The 20,255-nt window shown below is 40.0% G+C and overlaps 1 protein-coding gene across 1 annotated transcript; it reads left to right on the top strand.

Annotated features, from left to right (window-relative positions):
- The first annotated feature begins 398 nt into the window (after positions 1-398).
- Positions 399-19,081, top strand: LOC137518914 (pancreatic progenitor cell differentiation and proliferation factor-like protein). Its single transcript, XM_068237366.1, has 5 exons — positions 399-582; positions 894-1,006; positions 3,287-3,367; positions 9,265-9,364; positions 14,338-19,081. The coding sequence occupies exons 2-5, from the start codon at positions 952-954 to the stop codon at positions 14,348-14,350; spliced, it is 249 nt and encodes an 82-aa protein (XP_068093467.1). The 5' UTR covers positions 399-582; positions 894-951; the 3' UTR covers positions 14,351-19,081.
- Positions 19,082-20,255: the final 1,174 nt, after the last annotated feature.

The raw sequence follows: 20,255 nt of genomic DNA, 5'->3' as shown, positions 1-20,255 counted from the left end.
GCATTAAAGTCTATGGTGACACCCTTTTTGTCCACCCTCAGCCGGCTCCTTTTTTTCCTGCTACCCTAACAACTGTTTGTAAACTGTCAGAAAGTTTATAAATCCTTGAAAAAACTTGGAAATTGTCACTGAATCATTTGTGTAAAAAACAAAACAGAAAGCTTTCACCACATCAGATGCGTCATATTGTTAATGTTAATCTCAGTTTACCACAGCAAATGTTCTCTAGGAGAATACGTCCCTTTGTGTTCCCTTCCAGGAGATAGCAGCAGATGTCAGAATGTGCTGTCTTGTTGCAGACTGCGTTGCGTAATCCCTCCCACAAGCTGGAAACATTTATGGAGCTCAAATTTCATATCTCTGACGGCTGCAAGTGTTCTTTATATAAACCTTCCCCAAGAAGTCACAGAGCCTGAAGAAATCGCAAAGCCACGAGCCGTCTTCCTGCTCCAGACCCAGATCCACACGCTAGACAGATCCATTTAGAACACAGCAAGCACTCTGCTGTCTGCTCAACAGACTTCTATCCTTTTATGGAATATCAATCATATTAAAAAGGCACCAGAGAGGACAATTCAGAAGGTAAAGTACAGCCTCGTAAATAAATGTATACCTTGTTTAAAAAGTCATCTGCATTTTTTATATTCTCTAAATTGCTTTTGCTTCTTAAATATAAGTGCTCATTAAGTTAATTTGCAAGATATTTTTCACTTTTGAGTTTTAACTGTCTCAAATGGCCAAAAACCATCTGCGCTGCGCAAGTCACACGCGGGCCCCGCAATGTCACCGTTCCTTTTGAGTTTGTGAATTCTGATGCAAAAGTGCAGTCTGTTCTGACTTGTGCTGCTTTGTAATTAAATATAATTGTTTCTGTTCTTTTTTTTGTCTCTCAGGTACAGTTTAGCTGCATTTTGTACTACTCCTGATACTCGTGTTGCCTGAATTGGGACTATGGCATCTGTTCCATCAGCTGGCTGCCTCTTAGCAAAGAATCAGTTTTACAGAGGTAAGCATCTAAAAAGATAGATGACTTTTTAAAAGTTTTTCAAAAGAAGTCTCAAACTTCTTGTTTATTTCCAGACACCTCTGAGCATAATCAGGCTTGTGGCACATTGCAGAGAGCAATGACGTCCAGTAATCTTTCACAACCACAAATTCACCTTCATCACTTTACAGCAGTCAGAGCCAGCGTCGCAAAGTGATGCTGGCTGGTTGCTAAGTAGGCATGAGCAGAAATTCTCTCTTCGGGAGGATTTGTTTGCTCAACAGGAAGCCAAATTCACTTGGGTTGAACCAAAACTTTGCATGGGGCTAAACAGATCCAGAAAGTTGAAAGTGAAACCGAAGTGAAAATAAACTGATGAGATATTTATCCTCCTACTCCTAAAAATGGCATTTTTAGATATCCCATGGTTTTATTTTATATTTAAACATTTACAAAGCAGATTGTTTTGTTGTCTCTGCTCAGTAGCAGCATAATAAGTGTCCCAAAGTTAGAAAAAGGTCAATAGTTCATGTATTTTCTCTCTCTCTCAGCTCTCAGAAGTTGTATTCTGCCAGGAAAACTTTTATGGCTGTAATTAGCTTATTAGTGATGTTTACTATATTCCCGACAGGGAGAAGCTGTCACTTCCATGCCTAAAAATTAACTCTTTCAGGCACCAAAATAAAACAAATAACACAGCCTGGTTATTAATATGCTTTGCACTGTACATACATATGTTTATCTTAACATGTTGCCTCGGGTACACTTTTTATAATCAAACTGTCAGGTATCTATCATTTGCTATTCAAATCTGATTAGTCCTCTGCAAAAATCCAGTTCAGCTGATGTGAAAATTCCACTCATGTTAAGAGTGAAAACAAAAACCACAGAGTTGAATTTATGATCCCATATCTATTAATACGATCTACAGCATTTTTGTGTGCTTTAGATTAGAAAGTAAAGCACAGACCTTTGAAAGGTGCTTGTTTATTGACTAGGAAGTAATGCCAAATAAAGACTGCTGCCTAACATACAGTAAAGTCACAACAGTAACAAAGTTACAAGTCCTATCTTTTAAACTGGCATTCCTACTAGAATAAGCATCCTGGTGAGATGGTTGGTGAACAAACAAATTATTAACCTTCTGTACTCAAAACACTCACAGCAAGCTGGAATTCTAGCAGCAATAAAAACAACTAGATTGCAAAACTGTATTCGGTTAGAGCATTTTGTACTAGACCTGTTCACTAGCGCTGAGGTTTTCTCTGTAGAAAGAGTCCCTACTCTACCTATACCAGTCAGCAAGTAAGCAAACATTGAATGGCCACTGCAATCACTATACTGCACACGTAGATCATTCACGGACTGTTTTCAGTTGGCTGGCTCAATAACCTTTTTTTGTGGGGAGGGTGGGGAATTAATGGTGTTTAAAGTGAACCCGAGGTGAGAGTGATATGGAGGCTTCCATATGTATTTCCTTTTAAATAATACCAGTTGCCTTGCAGCCCTGCTGATCTATCTGGCTGCAGTAGTATCTGAAGCCCACCAGAAACAAGACTGCAGTTATTCATGTCAGTTCTGACAATATTTTCAGAAACACCTGATCTGTTTATACTTGTTCAGGGTCTATGGCTGAAGTATTAGAGGCAGAGGATCAGCAGAAGAGCCAGTCAACTGGTATTGCTTAAAAGGAAATAAATATGGCAGCCTCCATATAACTCTCATCTTTGGTTTACTTTAAAGGAATACTTAAGCCAAAAAAAATAAAATTATATTTTCTCACCCAGGGCATCCCTCAGCCCCCTGAAGCTGGATGGTGCCCTCGCAGCCCCGCTCCGATCGTCCTGTCCCCGCCGGCGGCTACTTCCGGGCTCGGCGACAGCCGCCGACAGGCTGGGAATGCGGCTGATTCTCCGCATTCCCAGCCGCTATATCACCATCTATGCTGCTATATATATACGCTATAGTATATATATATGCTATATATATAGTATTCCTTTAAGACTTACACAAATAACAGGCATAGGATTGATGAATATAGACTGAAATCAAGCTCACCTACTCTGCCTCTCATACTTTTGGGTGTCTAAATGAGAATAAGTTTGCAGAGGGTTATAATGACAGCGGGAATTGTAGGACTTTTAAAAAAGGGCATCTATTCATACAGAACACTGCAGAGAATGTCCTGTAGAAATGTTTTCTCTTTAAAATCTGTATTTTTCATTCTGCACTGGACAGCAATGTCACTTAGTATGTTCACTTGCATCCCTAACACTGTAATTTGTATCTTTTTATTTGCAGCGCGGCTGAACTCAGAATCAAGTGTGTGTTCCAGCACTTCTGATTCGGGGCTCCCAACGGAACCAGAAAAACCTCATCAAGGTATAGCTGCATTTAATTAGCTCATTATGGCTTGTACTCTAGCTTTATAACATGACCACCAGATAACTGGTTTCATGTAAAAAAGATTACAACCTCAGGCTTAAGAACAAGACTTTTAAAGGGATCTCTGCTTTGATGTGCTGCACAGATATTTTTTAAGCTGTCGCTCCACACAAAACTGGTTTTGGATAAATATTGCTGGGTTTATATTAGTCAGAAGCTTCCTCTAAAGTCTCTTATACACATCCAATTGTGATTGGTCAATGATTGGCTAATTTTGCCACCCTTGTGTAGTGTGTGGGCCAACAGATTGTGAATAATATGGACAGATTGTGTAGGTAAGCTCTCATACTTCATGGAAGTTGTAAAATTAGCCAAACAATGGGATGTGTGTACATAACTTTTCTAAATTACTGCTGTAGTTATTAGTGCAAATTACAAGTATTACATCAAAGTAAACCTGAAATGGCCATCAGGGGTGTATTTATACTTACCTGGGGCTTCCTCCAGCCCCGTGAGGTTCATGGGCTCCCTCTCCGTCGTTTTTGGTCGCTTAGTTATCTTCTAATCCTTTCTGTCGGCGCAAAATGGGGGCGGGCGTGGCCGGGGCCATTCAGGAGCGCATGACTGACCGCAACTGGCCAGATTACCGGAGTGGATTAGAAGATAATTGAGCAACCAGAGGGGACGACAAGGGCCAGAGGGGATGGCGAGGGAGCCCACTAACCTCATGGGGCTGGAGGAAGCCCCAGGTGAGTATAAATACACCCCTGATGGCTATCTCAAGTATACTTTTAGGGACTGTTTTTTTCTTAATTCAAAAATCAGTTTTTTAACCATACTTACCTACAACTGTACACATATACATATAGATTCATGATCCCTGCAGTTTGTTGGCTACTGTTAAGAAAATGGGGTCCTGAAATTACACTTTCTGTGAACTACAAGTTGGTAGCAGGCTGTGCTAGAATAGTTACTGTATTAGTAACTGTAGTATCAGTACACGATTCCACCCATCTCTTGTGCATAAAACAGTATATGGATGAGGTGGATAGTACCAGGGGCGTAACTACAAATCATGGGGGCACCTGCAAAGCTAGGATGGAGCCCCCAATGTTCACACCCTTTCCCTTGCCTACCCCTGGTGACCCTAACAGCCTGGGGGCCCATCTTGCAGGGGTCATAAAACAAGTGTGGACATCTTCATCTTCACACCCATAACAAGTGTAGCCACAAAAACACCTGACTGAGGGATGGATCCCTTTATCAGAGAGAGTGAAGTAGTAGTTGGTGTCCCCTTAGAGCTCTGGGCTTCCCTGTGGTAACAAGGTTTGCTCCCCTGTATTTATGCCCCTGGGTAGTACGCAGTGTGGCTAATGAAACAAATGTGGAAACTATGTCCCTACTCGGTCCTTGCCACTGTCTCTCTCACTGTCCTTTGCCACATTTTGTTTACTGGAAGATCTTGTCTGGCTCCTATTGTTGTTCCTACTTTGAAAGTCATATACAGTATTGACTCCTAATGGACACATATTTCAGTTCAATCTACAGAGTGTAGGAAGCCAGCTATAGAGCGCTGGCAAGCACATTTGACTGGTAAAAAAATGTACACTTGTCAACCTAAGGGCCACTAGAATTTCTCTTGATCAATTTTTGGCTTCAGATGCAGCCTGTCTTGGGAAACACTGCCACCTCTCCCTGTTGTCCACTTTTGGATTTAGTTGACCTGTAAGGGCCCTTTCACACTGGGCAAGTTGGGTTGTAATGATATCACAGTGCTACATGGCAGAAAAGTTGCATTGCAGTGTGGCCATACAGTAAAATGAAAGTAGAGAGAGAGAGAGAGAGAGACAAGACAGAACATTTATATTGTACTTTTTCTCCTGGCAGACTCAAATAAACAGAGCTGCAGCCACTAGCGCGCACTCAGTAGGCAGTAGCAGTGTTAGGGAGTCTTGCCCAAGGTCTCCTTACTGCATAGGTGCTGGCTTACAGAGTATGAAGAGCCCGTAACCAGTTCACTATCCAGCTACTACTATTCTAATTATGGCTCACTGCCATGGTAAACGCATGCATTATCCAGTTAACTGCATTGAAAACTGCTGCACTACACTAAAATCAATGTGAAAGCCCCATAGGAATAGTGATAGTGAAGTGATGATATTGTCTGTTGCAATGCATTGCAATGGGTACCCTGTGAAATGGCCCTAATGTCACAGATGCTGTAAGGGGAGAACAAATAAACTCAGCATGGGCAAAGGCCAGCTAATCCGTTGCAGGGACTTTGTAAAAAAAAAAAGCAATCTTTCTTCATACTACTAGATGTATGAAGGGAGCACAACTTCATCTCATTGTTTTTCATTGCACATCCCTTTATTAAGTCTCCAGTGGGTTGGAATGTTTCAGCTCATATGTTCAAATTCTCTTCTGATTAAGCTGAAGAGAGGCAATCTGCCAATCCTCATCAAAGCCGAGGTATGCAGTATCCAAGGCAACATGACATTGATTTAGTTGATCTGTTTTAAGCACCCTGGTCAGTTTATACCATTTAGATAAGTGCAAGGTTCAGAATCTCCTCTTCTCATTAAGGAATACCCAGACAGCTTGTGGTGACCCAAAAACAACTGGAAGGTATAAAGGGCTTAAAGTGTACCTGAGATGGGACAAAATAAAAAAAAATATACGTACCTTGAGCTTCCTCCAGCCCCCTCCAGGATTATTGCTTCCACGCAGTCCTTCTCCGCCTCCTCGTTTGCCCGCAACTGGCCCCGTAAAATCCTCCAGTCAGGGTCAGTCGGCACAGTCCGGCCGAGCGTGCTCCCCTGTTGCGCTCCCGCTCCAACAGGAACGCACGCAGCCAGGCCATGCAAGTGCAGTTGGCCCCGAAACGGAGGACTTTCCGGGGCCGACTGCGGACAACTGAGGAGACGAAGGAGGATGGCACGGGAGCGATAAGCTTGGAGGGGAATGGAGAAAGCTCCAGGTATATATATATATATTTTTATTTAATCCCATCTCAGGTTCTTTTTAAAACGGCAAAAAGCAAATAACTGGTGTAAACTAGTGACAGGTGTTAATTAACAAGGCAAAAAGTAATGTGCATATAGTGCAGCACCTTAAAGCAAATCAGAATTCAAATTCTGTGATCTGCCTAAAATCCAGTGGGTTGTTTTTGAATACCCCCCTCTTCCTATATCAATAACACTTTTCTTTGATATATTAAAAAAGCCTAAATTTAAAAATATGTGTTTTCTCTGCTGAGAGTTGCAAAATGCAAATGTGGGCTTTTATTTGAGGAGCTTGTGATACCCATAACGTTTTGATTACTCATTGATGTATTGCTTTCTTTTATGAGCAGCTGTCTGTGAATTTACAAGATATCCTTTTTGTTTTTCTTTTTTGAGACAATCAACTTGTTTAAAGTACACCTGAAAAGAAAGAACTGTAAACATCTTGTAGTCTGTTAGTCTCCTGCTGATGCTGCTCTGTCTTCAGCATTTTCTGAAAAACTCACTTGGAACAAAAATACTGATGATCAGATAAGGCCATTTTCAGTTCAGCAGATTTCTCCTAAAAAAGGTTCCTATTTGTGTTAAAATGCTATTTTTACTGAACAAATATATGTTCACCCATTGCACTGAAATGGAGAATAAGAAGACAATTTGCTTTTAATGAAACAGAATACCCAAGCAGCTCGGGGTGACCCAAAACCACTAAGAAAGTATAGGGGACTATAAGAGACCGAAAAGCCCTCCTACTAAAAAGCAACACTCAGAGTAATTTGCCTTCTTAAAACAGAAGGTATTGGCCATAATTCTGCTTTAAGTGAGTGACTGTGGTTTCCCATAATGCCTCACTACTGAATATGGAAGTTATCTCTTTATACCCCTAAAGCCAGGCTTACATCCAGAACCGCTTGTGTATAGCAAACCTATAGCGTATACATTTTACAGGGCCACATCAACCGAACATGCAGACAGCCAATTTTGGATTTTTGGTCCTCATCAGTGCATGGCAGGGATTGATATGGCTGTATGGGATGGGGCTTGGACCAATGCAGCAGAATACCCAAGAAGCTCAGGGCGACCCAAACCCTATTTGTGTTAAAATGCTAATTTTACTGAACCAATTTATGTTCACCCATTGCACTGAAATGGAGAATAAGAAGACAATTTGCTTTTAATGAAACAGAATACCCTAGCAGCTCGGGGTGACCCAAAACCACTAGGAAAGTATGGGAGACTAAAAGAGACTGAAAAAGCCCTCCTACTAAAAAGCAACACAGTGTAATTTGCCTTCTTAAAACAGAAGGTATTTGTTTAAAAAGGCAAATTACACTGAATATTGCTTTTTAATGAAAGTGTCCGGGTTTTCTGAAAATTGCCACTTTCACAAACATTCTCATTGTGCCAAAATTCTAAATATGTTTCAGAAAATGTGTGCTTTCTCAAATACATTGTTTGCACCAAACTTAATTTAACACATTTTGCTAGATCATTTGTAATCAAGAATACAGATAAAGACCCCTATTCAATTAACTATTTCTCCTATGTTTTCTCATAGGTGATAATTTAAAGAGACTCTGAAGTGACATTCAAAACAACTTTTTACCTTAAATTCTACATGGGCATGTTTGCCCCTGCTAAAACGCCGCTATCCCGCGGCAGAACGAGGGGTCTTTACCCCCCAAATCCCCTCCGTGGTGTCCAGGGATCGCTTCCTGTTGAGGCAGGGCTAATGGCCACAGCCCTGCCTCTCCACGCATCTATCAGCGCTGATCGCCGCCTCTCCCCGCCCCTCTCCCTCTTCCTTCACTGAGAGGGGCGGGGAAGAGGCGGAGATCTGCCACTGATAGACACGCATGGAGGCAGAGCTACAGCCGATAGACACGCATGGAGGCAGAGCTACAGTATATATACTATATACAGTTGTGTTCAAAATTATTCAACCCCCACTGAAGTTATGGTTAGATGGTAGGAAAGGAATGAAGTTAGGAAGGTAGGTTAGGGTTTGGCATTAGGAAGGGCATTATGCTGGAGAGGTTAGGCATCATGTGGGGGTATTCACACTAAATGAATTTGTTAGGGTTACATCAATAGAGGGGGATAAGCACCAAATCACTTATTGAAAACAACATCTGTAAAAGCATGTTACCAATATTCTTAATGTTCTTTCCCAGCACCATATTTTTCTCAAGACAATTTCATATGTACCCAAAGGGGACAAGTGTCTACTATTTTACAGAGTCAGAACCATGTTCACTCTTGTACCAGTTGAATCAACAGTTCACATATAATATTGATTATTCTGGTGTAATTTGTTGCTTTGGTTGCGTTGTGTCTTGCAGATCATCATTTCATTATTATAACATGAAGGCTGTGTTTTATGTCTATTTGAAAGCTAAATGTGTTTCATTTATTTACTTTATGGCTACATGGAGGGAATAACGATTTACTTCTTTAAATTAGCCATAGTAATGCTATCTTTTACTTGTTTTTGTAATTATTAGTACATTTCCTTCAGGCTTTCAGATAAAAAATTGCAGCCTGTATCAGTCAGCAGTCATCCTTAATTGCAAAGACTGTTTTGGTTGCGTCTTCGCTTTGGAAATAATCATAGCTCTTTGCAAAAGTAGAATGTTTTATAAATCCCACTTTATCGCTGAAGCATATACTCCAAAAGTGCACTGGTGCAAAAGTCAAGCCTACGCTCATTCATTTCAGTGCTGAAGCCATACGGATAATATCTCAGCTGAAGCTAAACTGTAAGCCAAGGTGTAATTGAGCCTGCCCCATCTGCTGGCATCCCTCCCAAGCAACGCAGCCAGATCTAGCTGGAATAAATGCATTCTATTACAAGCTTTGCTTACACTGATCCAGCCTACGTTTCTCTTACAGGATTGCCAGAATTTGTTGAAAAATGCTGGTGGTTGAAGAACTTTTTCCACTGTGAGCAAGTTCCGGTGTCTACAGTAAGGATATCCATCTCTAATGAGAGGTAGGACTGGAGCAGAAACGACTTGTACTTGTTTCTGGCAATGCATGTCTGATAGGAACTTAATGAACATCAGTCAGAGGTGTAGCAATAGGGGTTGCAGAGGTTGGGACCGCATCGGGGCCCTTAGGGCAGAGGGGCCCTGAAAGGCCCTCCCTCAACTACAGTATTAGCTCTCTATTGGTCTTGTGCTCATAATAATCACTTCTATAGATACTTTGAATAGTGGAAATCATTAACAAACTGTTTCCCATCCCCTTCTTGCACTTCTGACACTGTAGTTGCCATTGGCAGGTTTGGTGCGCCGTATCAATTGTTATGTATAGAGTGCTTGGGGTGCCCCATTGTAAAACTTGCATCGGGGGCCCATAGCTCCTTAGCTACGCCACTGACATCAGTGACACCTAAATAATGTATCTGTTTAACCAGAGTCGGATGGTTTTGGTGCACATACGGGGCCGCGCTGTGCCTGATTTGGGCACCACCATAGGCCATAATGTTAATTAAGTCTGTAGCAGTGCAGGAGGAATTACAATAAAATCACTGTAATTTGGGAGTCGGCAACAGCACGCCCCCGAATTACGTTGCCAAATGAAAAAATTATACAATAAGTTGGGAAAAATATTTGATATATTCCCCGAGATTACTTAATAAAAGGAGAGCATTCTTTTGACTTCTCCCTTCACCCAAATTATGTATGCTGTTTAACCCAATTATCACCTGAAGAACATTGCAAAAATCAAGCACCTCATCCCCCCAGAAGATCTGCCAACCTTAGTGCATGCCTTCATCACATCCCGACTGGACTACTGTAATGCTCTCTACACTGGCCTTTCAAAAAAGGTCTTGTACCGCCTACAGCTGATACAGAATACTGCTGCCAGACTACTAACCAACCAACCCCGTCACTGCCACATATCGCCAGTCCTGCACTCCCTTCACTGGCTACCTATAGAATGGAGGGTCCAATTCAAGATCGGCCTACTGACATTTAAATCCCTGAATAATCTGGGCCCTGGATACATGAAAGATATGTTGCAGCTGCGTAGCAATCCCCGCATTCTCAGATCCACAGGTTCTAATAATCTAGTCATACCCAGAGTCCACTTGGAAACTTTTGGTCCCAGAGCCTTCTGTCATGCTGCCCCTACGTTTTGGAACTCCCTACCTCAACAGATCAGTACAGCTCCATCCCTGGCCGTGTTTAAATCCAGACTGAAAACCCACCTGTTCAGTTTGGCATTTGCAGAATTATAACTTTTGTTGTGTGAATACTTCATCCTACTACCAATTACTGAATCTGAGAGAGCCTAAGCGCTTTGAGTCCTATTGGAGAAAAGCGCTATAGAAATGTTATTGTATTGTATTATTGTATTATCTAATCTTCATTACATATTGGTTAATATTTAACCACAGATTCATCCACTCTCAGAACTGATCCACAATTCATTAGTACAATAGTTCTAAAAATATTATTTTTCACTACTGTGCATATGGGGGTTTGCCACAAATCATATTCCATGAATTTATTTCTCCATTATTATTTTTATTTACCATATAATGTAAAAATCTCAAAAGTTTTCAAGCAACACGTTCAATCAAAACAAGTTGTCCTTGATTTACTAAACTTAGATATTCAGTAATTTGTCATGAAGGGCCAGGGGAGAAAGAGGGACTTTAACCTCCTCCTTTGCTAGCTGCGTGTACAAGCCGATTGCCGCCGCTCCGTGCTGATTCGCTGCTACCCGCCGCGTTAGAGGGCCCCCCCCCCCCGAGTCCCCTTGCACAGCCTGGCCAATCACCGCCAGGCTGTGCTAAGGGGTGGATCGGGACTCCCCCAGGCGCCATGACGTGGATGACGTTGATGACGTCATCCCGATCGTCGCCATGGCAACAGGGGAAGGGGGAAGCCAAACAGGAAATCCTGTTCTGAACGGGATTTCCTGTTCGCTCTGATCGCCGAAGGCGATCGGAAGGGGTGGGGGGATGCCGCTGCACAGCGGCTATCATGTAGCTAGCGCTAGGCTAGCTACATGGTTTGTAGCTAGCGCTAAGCTAGCTACATGATTTAAAAAAAATATATATTTAAAAGTGCTGTGCCCCCATCCTGGCGGTTTTAATAGACCGCCAGGGAGGTTAATGGGGATATTGTGTATATTTATATATAGTGCTATTGCCTCTGACCCACTTTTAAAGCTATTCACAAATTATATCCTTATTTAAACTAAGAGTGGCAGTAGAAGAGAAGTCAGACTGGCACTTGCAGCTCCTTGCTTAAAATCACAGCTTTATTGAGACAGGCTGTATAACTAAAGCAGTCAGTGGGGTGAAGTGGGCACGTTTGCGTCAGGCAACCCACCGCTCCCACTTCACCCCACTGACTGCAGGATCGGGTAGGAATCTTTGTTAAAGCTGGAATTCTTAACTTTTGTTATACAGCCTGTCTCAATAAAGCTGTGATTTTAAGCAAGGAGCTGCAAGTGCCGGTCTGACTTCTCTTCTACTGCCAATTGAGATACATGTTTATTCTGTGGATTTGAGCACGCTATTCCTGCATTAAAATTACCCGACCACTGCTGCAGCTACCAGCAGTTTAACTGGAAACTAGCGACTGTAGTGCCAATTTTATCTCTTGTTTTATCTATAAAAAAGAGTGGCGATGAAATGTTCACCCGCACAGAACAAAGCTCCTTATTATATAATCAAGTCCATAAAATGGCAACCAAAGCATTTCTAAATTTCTATAAAGATTGTAGTACCGGTACTCAAAGATCAATAACTGTAATTCTATAGAAAGAACTAATTTTAACGGTGCAATCAGTCTTTATCATCTAAACTTAGATATTACTATTATATTTTCATGCCTTCTTTTTAATACTTTTTTACTTGTTAGGGGCTTGAATGGTTTTCTACTGATACGTTTTAAAACAGAGATCATTCATTAGAAAATGTTTAGCAAATCAACCCCAAGAAAGCAAATCGATCTATTTACATCTAGTAGTCTGGATTTGTAGGTCGCTAGTAATTTGTTCTTAGCTCAGTAGAAATCACTACAATGTCATAAGGGTGCTCATCAATGTCACAGCTTTGACAGTTGCACCGTAACCTAAAATGTATCTTTTTAGGAGAAGCAATTAACCTTGTTACATGTGTGTGCCCTTTATCAGAAAAGGATATGCACAGCACTGCCAAATCCCCCACAGATGGAATTACAGCAGGTGCTGGGACTATCTCAGGCCTGTGAATTTGGATGATGTCCCTTCTTCCACTCACACAGGCCCACAATAGCAGAATAAGGGTTTCTGTATTTTACTCTCTTTATTTTAAATGATTTGTATTACCTTGGCTGAATGCAGGTTTTTTTGTTTCTTTGTTTGTTGTTTTTTGCATATCCATTAGCAAATGCTAAACGTACAAGGCCCTGATGTGGCCAGTGTGTGCCAGAGAGCTTGTTTATGGATACAGTAGACAACTGCTGGCCACTGCTCACTTTCATATAAATGAATACTAAATAATAATAATAATAATAATCTCTTTAATATAAGCAAAGGCACTAATCTCTCCTGTCCATAGAAATCAAAGAAAGTTGATCAAACTGAGAGTTTGTCTTTGTTTTAGACCCTCAGTAGAACATCTTTTCTACCTCTTGCCATCCAGTGTCCAAGGCATGACTAATGGTAACATTGATCATGTATTACAATTAATCAGTAGGTGTTTAGTTTACATGTGGTCACGCAGAAAGGCACAAACTTTAGTGCAGATGTATTTTTTAGATCTCAATCATTTTTAGTGAATTTCTTAACATAAAGAAGATTGTAGCATAAGAATAACAGGCAGTGAAAATACACAATATAGAGTAGAATAGTGGTACCATCACAGTAAACAGTATACATCCTAGAACAGATATACAAACCTGACAATATGCTGACAAACAATATGACAGTATATTGGTGTGAGAGGTTTCCACTATCCTTTTGACCAAGTAAACCATATAGGCTGCACGAGCCTGTCAGCTCGGGTGCCACAAAGTATAAGCTTTCAAATGTGCTGAACATCAAGAGGTGTCAAGAATGCAAAAAAAAAAACCCACCTAACTGAAGTATACCTCCTGGGGTACTCAGACCGAATGTTGAGGACTGCACAGACCTAAGGAGGAACTTTACTAAATAACTTAATGAATTAAATTGCTTATTTTGGACAGTATTACTTTATAAATTACTTATTCAGTGTTTGAACAGTGTAAAATCTTTCTTCTACCTGATTTACACTCTTTCATCTTTCAAAGATGGCGACATCTTTAATGCTGGCAAGGTGCATCAATGTAGGATCAGTTACGTAGCAATAGGGGGTGAAGAGGTTGTGACTGCACTGGGGCCCTTGAGCCAGAGAGGCCCCAAAGGGCCCTCATTTAACCGCAGTATTAGCTCTTTATTGGTCCTGCAATAATCACTTCTATAGTAGTAATCATTAACAAACTGCTCCCCATCCCCTTCTTGTACCGCTGACACTGTGGATGTCCTTGGCAGGTTTTGGTGTGCCGTATCAATTGTTATGTATAGAGTGCTTGGGGTGGGGGGGGCATGTAAAACTTGCACTGAGGCCCAGAGCCCTTTAGCTATGCAACTGTGTAGGATGTTTGTTAAGTGAGCAGAAACACCTTATCTCCGAGAGTCCTCTGGGATAGAATGATGTGACCTCATAGCCTAGGCTAAGCATTACTGGGAGGGCATAGCTAAATACCAATATACAGCAACATATACTTATAGGAAGTGTTTTTGATGTTGAAACCAGGAACATTTATGTAAAATTGGGCATTCTACATAATGTATTACATTATTCTACCATAGATTGTTATGGTGTCCATTTGGTCTCAGATGCTCAGAATGGAAATTTCAGGCACCAGTAATTCTCCTTGTGATTAAAATAACAAGTAATCAGCTTTTCCCTAACGGAAGCTTTGTATTTCCCTTTAATAGGAGTCACAGCTGATATTATCACTAGCTACAGTATTGTGGGCGGAAAACAACTAAAAAAACATTCAAAGATTGCTTCTATAAAAGCACTGAAGAGACGCTACCAGCTACACAGTCTGAAGAGGATCACTTCCACATTCTGCAAAGATAATTAATTATATTCTCTTCCACCTAAACATGTCAACCTGATCTTTTATTTAAATGACTGCATTTAATCAGAGTAAATCATTTATCATCTTTCTGCTTAATCATACTGAACATCTTATCAAATATGCATGTCAAACCGACACAGATTTTCCATAATCAGCCAATTTGCCACAATTGTAATTAGTGTTAGAGGATAACAATGGTTTTATGTATGCAGAGTGCAGTCCTATTACAATTCAGCACACTTTTTTCTAAAAAAAGCAAAAAAAAAAAAAACGTACCTTCCTATCCAGTGTAAGAGTTAACTTCCTGACTATTATACTGTTGAACTTGGTACGCTAAAACGTAAAAAAAACTATGACTAGTGTAGCAGTGAAAGTAGATTTCAGTCAATTCCCTTTTTTTTTCTCATGTTAGCGCCTTAAAACAGTCACTATTATTTTTTTTATATAAAACCACGTACAACATGTAAGTTATCTAATAGAATTTAAAATGGTATTGCAGCCAAAACATTTCTTTTTTTTAAACTTTGGGTAGCTCAGGCAAAAATTAGAATCTCTGCCAATTTTTTTTTTGTTTGTTTGTTTTATTGCTTTTTCTGCCAATGTTAATATTTGCATAGTACTTCTTTCTTTTAGTGGCCCTGAGACTGAAACAGGAAGTAAGGATGTTCTTGCACTGCTGCTCAAAAAGTACCCGTACATTTATTTAATGGTCAATGAAGATTTGAGAGATGTCCTGTTCTTAAAGGCCCTGTATCTAGGACAGGATGTGGTAGAAAACACCCTTATCTACAACTAAGACAATAATAAAAATCATACAGGATTTTTAATCCTCTCCAAAACTAAAAAATATTGTTTTGGTGGACGTTGCACTTTATTATAAGTCCAGTTCCCTCTTAAAATGTTGGACCCACAGCAGTGTCATATTTCCAGAAATTATAGCATGAAACATTTAATGCTGGACTTTGTCCCAATGGAAGTGAAAACCAATAGGCCTCATATACTAAACCATATACAGGAAAAGGACCTCACAGATCATAAATAAATACTACAATACTCAGTTTACTAAAATGTATTTGCTTTTAGATGGCAATGAACTACAAATTTTGTCAGGACCATAGTGGGGGATGCTAAATAGTTAGTGACGTTATTCAATGAAAAACGCATCTCAGATGTGCAACCACGCATTCACGCACCTTTCCGTAACCCTTATTCTTGTCTGATAAAATCCAGGCAATCATTGGAAACTCTTACTAGCTTATGGTACATTACTTTCAATAAATCCAAGCTAGCTTTGAAATATCATATAAAATCTCTGGAGATCTCCAGAATAAAGATGCCTTTATAAAAAAAAAATCAGTTACATTGATTTCTTTTTTCTTAAAGGGACTCTAAGCAGTGCAAAAACTATGAAAAGATGCATATCATTTTAAAGCGCTCTTTCTCCTCTTTCCAATGATATATAAACCGCCACCCTACGCCTTTTAGTTTTCGCTATTTACGCGATTGAAATTGCTGCGGCCGCGATTTCGATCACGAAAATAGAGAAAACTAAAAGGCGTAGGGCGGCGATTTATATATCATTGGAAAGAGGAGAAAGAGAGCTTTAAAATGATATGCATTTTTCCATAGTTTCTACACTGCTCGGAGTCCCTTTAAATGGTCAGAAGCAAAAGATTTGTGTTTCCTATTTCTAAATGTGTTATAGCTGAGTTATTTATCTTATTATATGGCAATACTTTCAGTACTTGCTTGGTGATACAAGTGGCTGATTAAGCCAAAATTCCAGATGTTACTGGCGAACGTAGCACAAAATGTTAGTGAAGTCTGCACTTTTTGTTATCTTGAATAATTAGATTAATTTATTATCCATTGTGACAAGACAGATTCTTTAGGAAAGAAAATATACGGTATATTTTAGCTTTGTTACTTTTCTTTTTTTCAAGCTAATCATTACATGTTAGAGATATACAGGGACGATGATGTGATTGGCATTGAAAGGCCACTATGGCTCCTTTTCAAAAATAAACTCTAAACATACATGCAGTTCTCTATGAACTGTCATTGATGCACTATTATGGGAAAAGCACAACAATGAAGCTGAATATATACTTGAACTGTAGCTTCTCTTATATTTTATGAAAAAAAAGCCATTCCAGGTCAGCTATAAATATTGCAAGCGTTTTGGGAAATTTTATTAAAGATGCCCGTTTCTGCTCTTTAAAGTGTACTTGAAGTGTAATTTCATTTCTTTAACTAAACGTGCCCTGGAGAGTCTATTAAAACTTTCCTAAATGCCAGTGCTTTCATTGCTATAACTATCACCACTTTGTCAGGAGCCCAACATAAAAATTTATAGAGCTACACAAATGTGAGTTGGCTTTACTGCAGAAGCCAAACCCTACCATGCCCCTTTCATATACAGTTCCTGGCCCATCTTCCCAGTCTCTCTCTAGAAAGGTGGGTGGGGACCGACATCACTCTGTATGGGCAGGATGGGATGTGTAAGATTCTGAGGTATAGTCAATATTCTTGTGCTGCAGTTGTTTAAAGTGGGCTCCAGATAAAATGGTAACAGTTGTGGCAAAAAAAAAAAAAAAAAAACTTTTGTGTATTGGAAGTTGCTATGCATTTTGTTCATCATGTTATTTTTGTTGTTGTAATTACAATATCTAACAATCCTGTACCGATGTCTAGGTTCTGTGTATACCATTGTCTGTATTCTTATGTACCCCAAGTTTGTTTCCTACTCTGTAAAGCTCTTCAAATCTTGTTTATTTAAAGAAAGAGAAACACATTTCGGGTTTGCTTTAATTAGTGAGAAGGGCTATTATACTTTGCATCTGAAAGGAGTTTTGAAGTGGCAGTGATCAGGGTTGTGAATAACGGTATTATAATTTGAGCTCACCTTTATGTGTGCAGCATGCCCATTACAGGTGAAAGGTTCATGGCAGGAAACTTAAGATGGTGTAACGGTTCTCTAAAGTTAATTTGAGTTGTGAGAGGCCACCACCATCTGTTATGCCCACAGTGAGATGCAGCACTGCATCCAGTCATTTCACCTGATTCACTTGTCCCGGCATGCTGTTCTGTACTGCACCATGGCTAGCATTGATGCCAAGCACTTTTTATCACCACTACGTTTGCAAACAGACCTCCAGCACTAATAGGATCTAAGGATTTTTTTATAAAGACACTGTCTGCAGCCTGGAATGGAAGGGTATTAACTATAATATAGTGTGTGTGTATGTGTGTGTGTGTGTGTGTGTGTGCGTGCGTGCGTGCGTGCGTGTGCGTGTGTGTGTTCAGTAAATGTCAGGGCACACTGTAAACTTTCACACATGGTGGGCTAAAGTTTTTTTTTATTATTATTGTTACCTCTCCCCTTCTTAATTCAATGCATTATCCTTAAAGAGAATCTGTATTGTTAAAATCGCACAAAAGTAAACACACCAGTGCGTTAGGTGACATCTCCTATTCTCCTCTGTCACAATTTCGCCGCTCCCCGCCGCATTAAAAGTAGTCAAAAACAGTTTTTAAAAGTTTGTTTATAAATAAACAAAATGGCCCCCAAAACCAGAAGTAGGTTGATGTACAGTATGTCCACACATAGAAAATACATCCATACACAAGCAGGCTGTATACAGCTTTCCTTTTGAATCTCAAGAGATCATTTGTGTGTTTACCTTCTTCCCCCTGCAGCTCTCACCCACTGAAGAGTTACAGGCTGATCATTTCTTCCTGCAGACAGCTCTGCCCGTGTCTGTAATTCCTCAGCATGTGTCAGTCAGCTCCTTTCACAGCCTAACAGAGGAGGATTTTTATCCAGCTCTCTCCCTCTCACTGATATCAGAGAGCAGAGACGCTGCTGGCTTATGTAAATAACACACACACAGGAGTGTGCATAGAGGGGCCTGGAGGGGGGCGTGCATAACAGATCAGCACTGAAGAGTTGGCAGCCTTCCAGACACAGGGCAACAAGTCCGACAGGGGAAAGATACATTGATTTATTACAGAGACGGTGATAGTAGAAAGAGCTGCAGTAAGCCAGAGCATATTAGAATAGGTTTAGGAACTTGTAGGATGGTAGAAAAAAGGATGACATTTTTGTTACAGAGTCTCTTTAAGTACTCAACATTTTCTAATAAACTGTGGATGACTTTGATACTCAATTGTTTTAAAAATTCCCGCCAGCGGTCCTCCCAAATGAATTGGTAAGATAAAGAGGGAAAAAAAATGTTTGTCCTTATGACTGTAAGCGAAAAATACATTTGGGGTAACTAAGGAAATACACGTTTCAAAAACTAAATTTGGCTCATTATGTGTGAAAACAACAGTGTCACTTGCATGGCAATACTGGATCTGAATTGTAGACATCCTAATTTCATAGATGAAGGCAATAGCTTGTAATAACTGGTGAAAATGTTGTTGATCTCTAAAACATATAGTTTCTTGCAGAGTGTTTGATAAGTTTTAAAAGTTTTTTGAACATTATTACATCCATATTTTTCATGGATAACGTGTTGAATGTACATATGTTTTACATGTGATTGAATTTTTTATACAAAAACCTAATAAAAAATTTTTAAACCAACAAACTAAGTTTTATATTTATTTACCTGTACATAATTCAACACTTTTGTATGGAAAGAGACATGTTTATGACTACTATACTCGAGTGAGCAAGATTATAGTCCCATACCACACTTTTGCATAGCTTAAATATTTAAATTATTATACAGTCCTTAACAAAAGAATAAATATACTTTCAACATTAAAATAATAAAAGGAATTGCTACTTTTCCCCTCCTTCTCATTAGCAATGAGTGGAATGGTCTGCCTGAAGTAGGATTCACAGTGGTTGAAGGCAGTTTGTCAAGAAAAAAAAAATCTCTGTTGCTTGGTAAAACTACCCCTGGGAGAACTGAACAGCTCATTGAACTTTGGACTCCTTACCAGTTTATAAACATGTACATAAGTCTGATTTATTAAAAACCGTTAAAGATGTACAAAGAACTCCTGAAATGTTCACTACACTGGGCCCATATTCCGTTCTCCTGAGTAAAATCCCAGAAAGTCCCTTTTATTCTCCCCAAGATATACCTTGTCAGCAATAAGCAATTTAAAAAGTACTAAAAGGTGGATTAAAAAATCATATCTATCATATTGTGAGTATTTTCTTGCTTGCTAGGAACTTAAGGCTACTTTCACACCAAGACGTTGCGTTTTAAGGGACGTTAAGGTCACATAACGTGCCCCTAACGCAACGTGTGGTGGTATTGAAGTTGGACGTCAGATTGAGCCGCGTTATGCGGCTCTCAAAGCAGCCGCTCCAGGATAGTGATGGGAAGTCCAGATCTTTTTAAGGATTCGGATCATTCGAATCGGATCATTGAAAAGATCCGGATCTTTTAACCAAATCATTTGAATCATTTTACTAGGGAAGCAGACTGGGGGTTAAATGACTAGCAGGACAGGACTTTCCCTGCACTGTACATTCTGTATGTTCCTGTTTCTTTCAGACAGACATCCACTGTGAACCGAATCTTTCATTGTGATGATCCGGATGATCCAACTCACAAAAAAGATCCGGATCAAATGAACGATTCGTTCATGATCCAGACAACACTACGAGTCCCACCACGAGTCACCACAGTGCAGTGAATATTAATTAGCCATGTGGCTAGTCATTGAGCATGTGCAAGCAGTCTAACACAGCTAAAGCCCAGTATAACGCACAGCATGCTGCACTTTCCCAAAACGTGCAGCGTT

The sequence above is a fragment of the Hyperolius riggenbachi genome, chromosome 5 (genome assembly GCF_040937935.1).
Source record: "Hyperolius riggenbachi isolate aHypRig1 chromosome 5, aHypRig1.pri, whole genome shotgun sequence".
In the NCBI taxonomy this organism is placed as follows: Eukaryota; Metazoa; Chordata; class Amphibia; order Anura; family Hyperoliidae; genus Hyperolius; species Hyperolius riggenbachi.
The sequence above is the reverse complement of the archived record's forward strand: the minus strand, read 5'-3'. Positions and strand labels throughout refer to the sequence as shown.

Excerpts from the sequence above, each read along its gene's own strand:
- LOC137518914 (XM_068237366.1), top strand. The coding sequence starts at position 952 with ATGGCATCTGTTCCATCAGCTGGCTGCCTCTTAGCAAAGAATCAGTTT. Across the intron at positions 1,007-3,286 it reads AAAGAATCAGTTTTACAGAG|CGCGGCTGAACTCAGAATCA; the intron begins GTAAGCATCTAA and ends TTTTATTTGCAG. Across the intron at positions 3,368-9,264 it reads ACCAGAAAAACCTCATCAAG|GATTGCCAGAATTTGTTGAA; the intron begins GTATAGCTGCAT and ends TTTCTCTTACAG.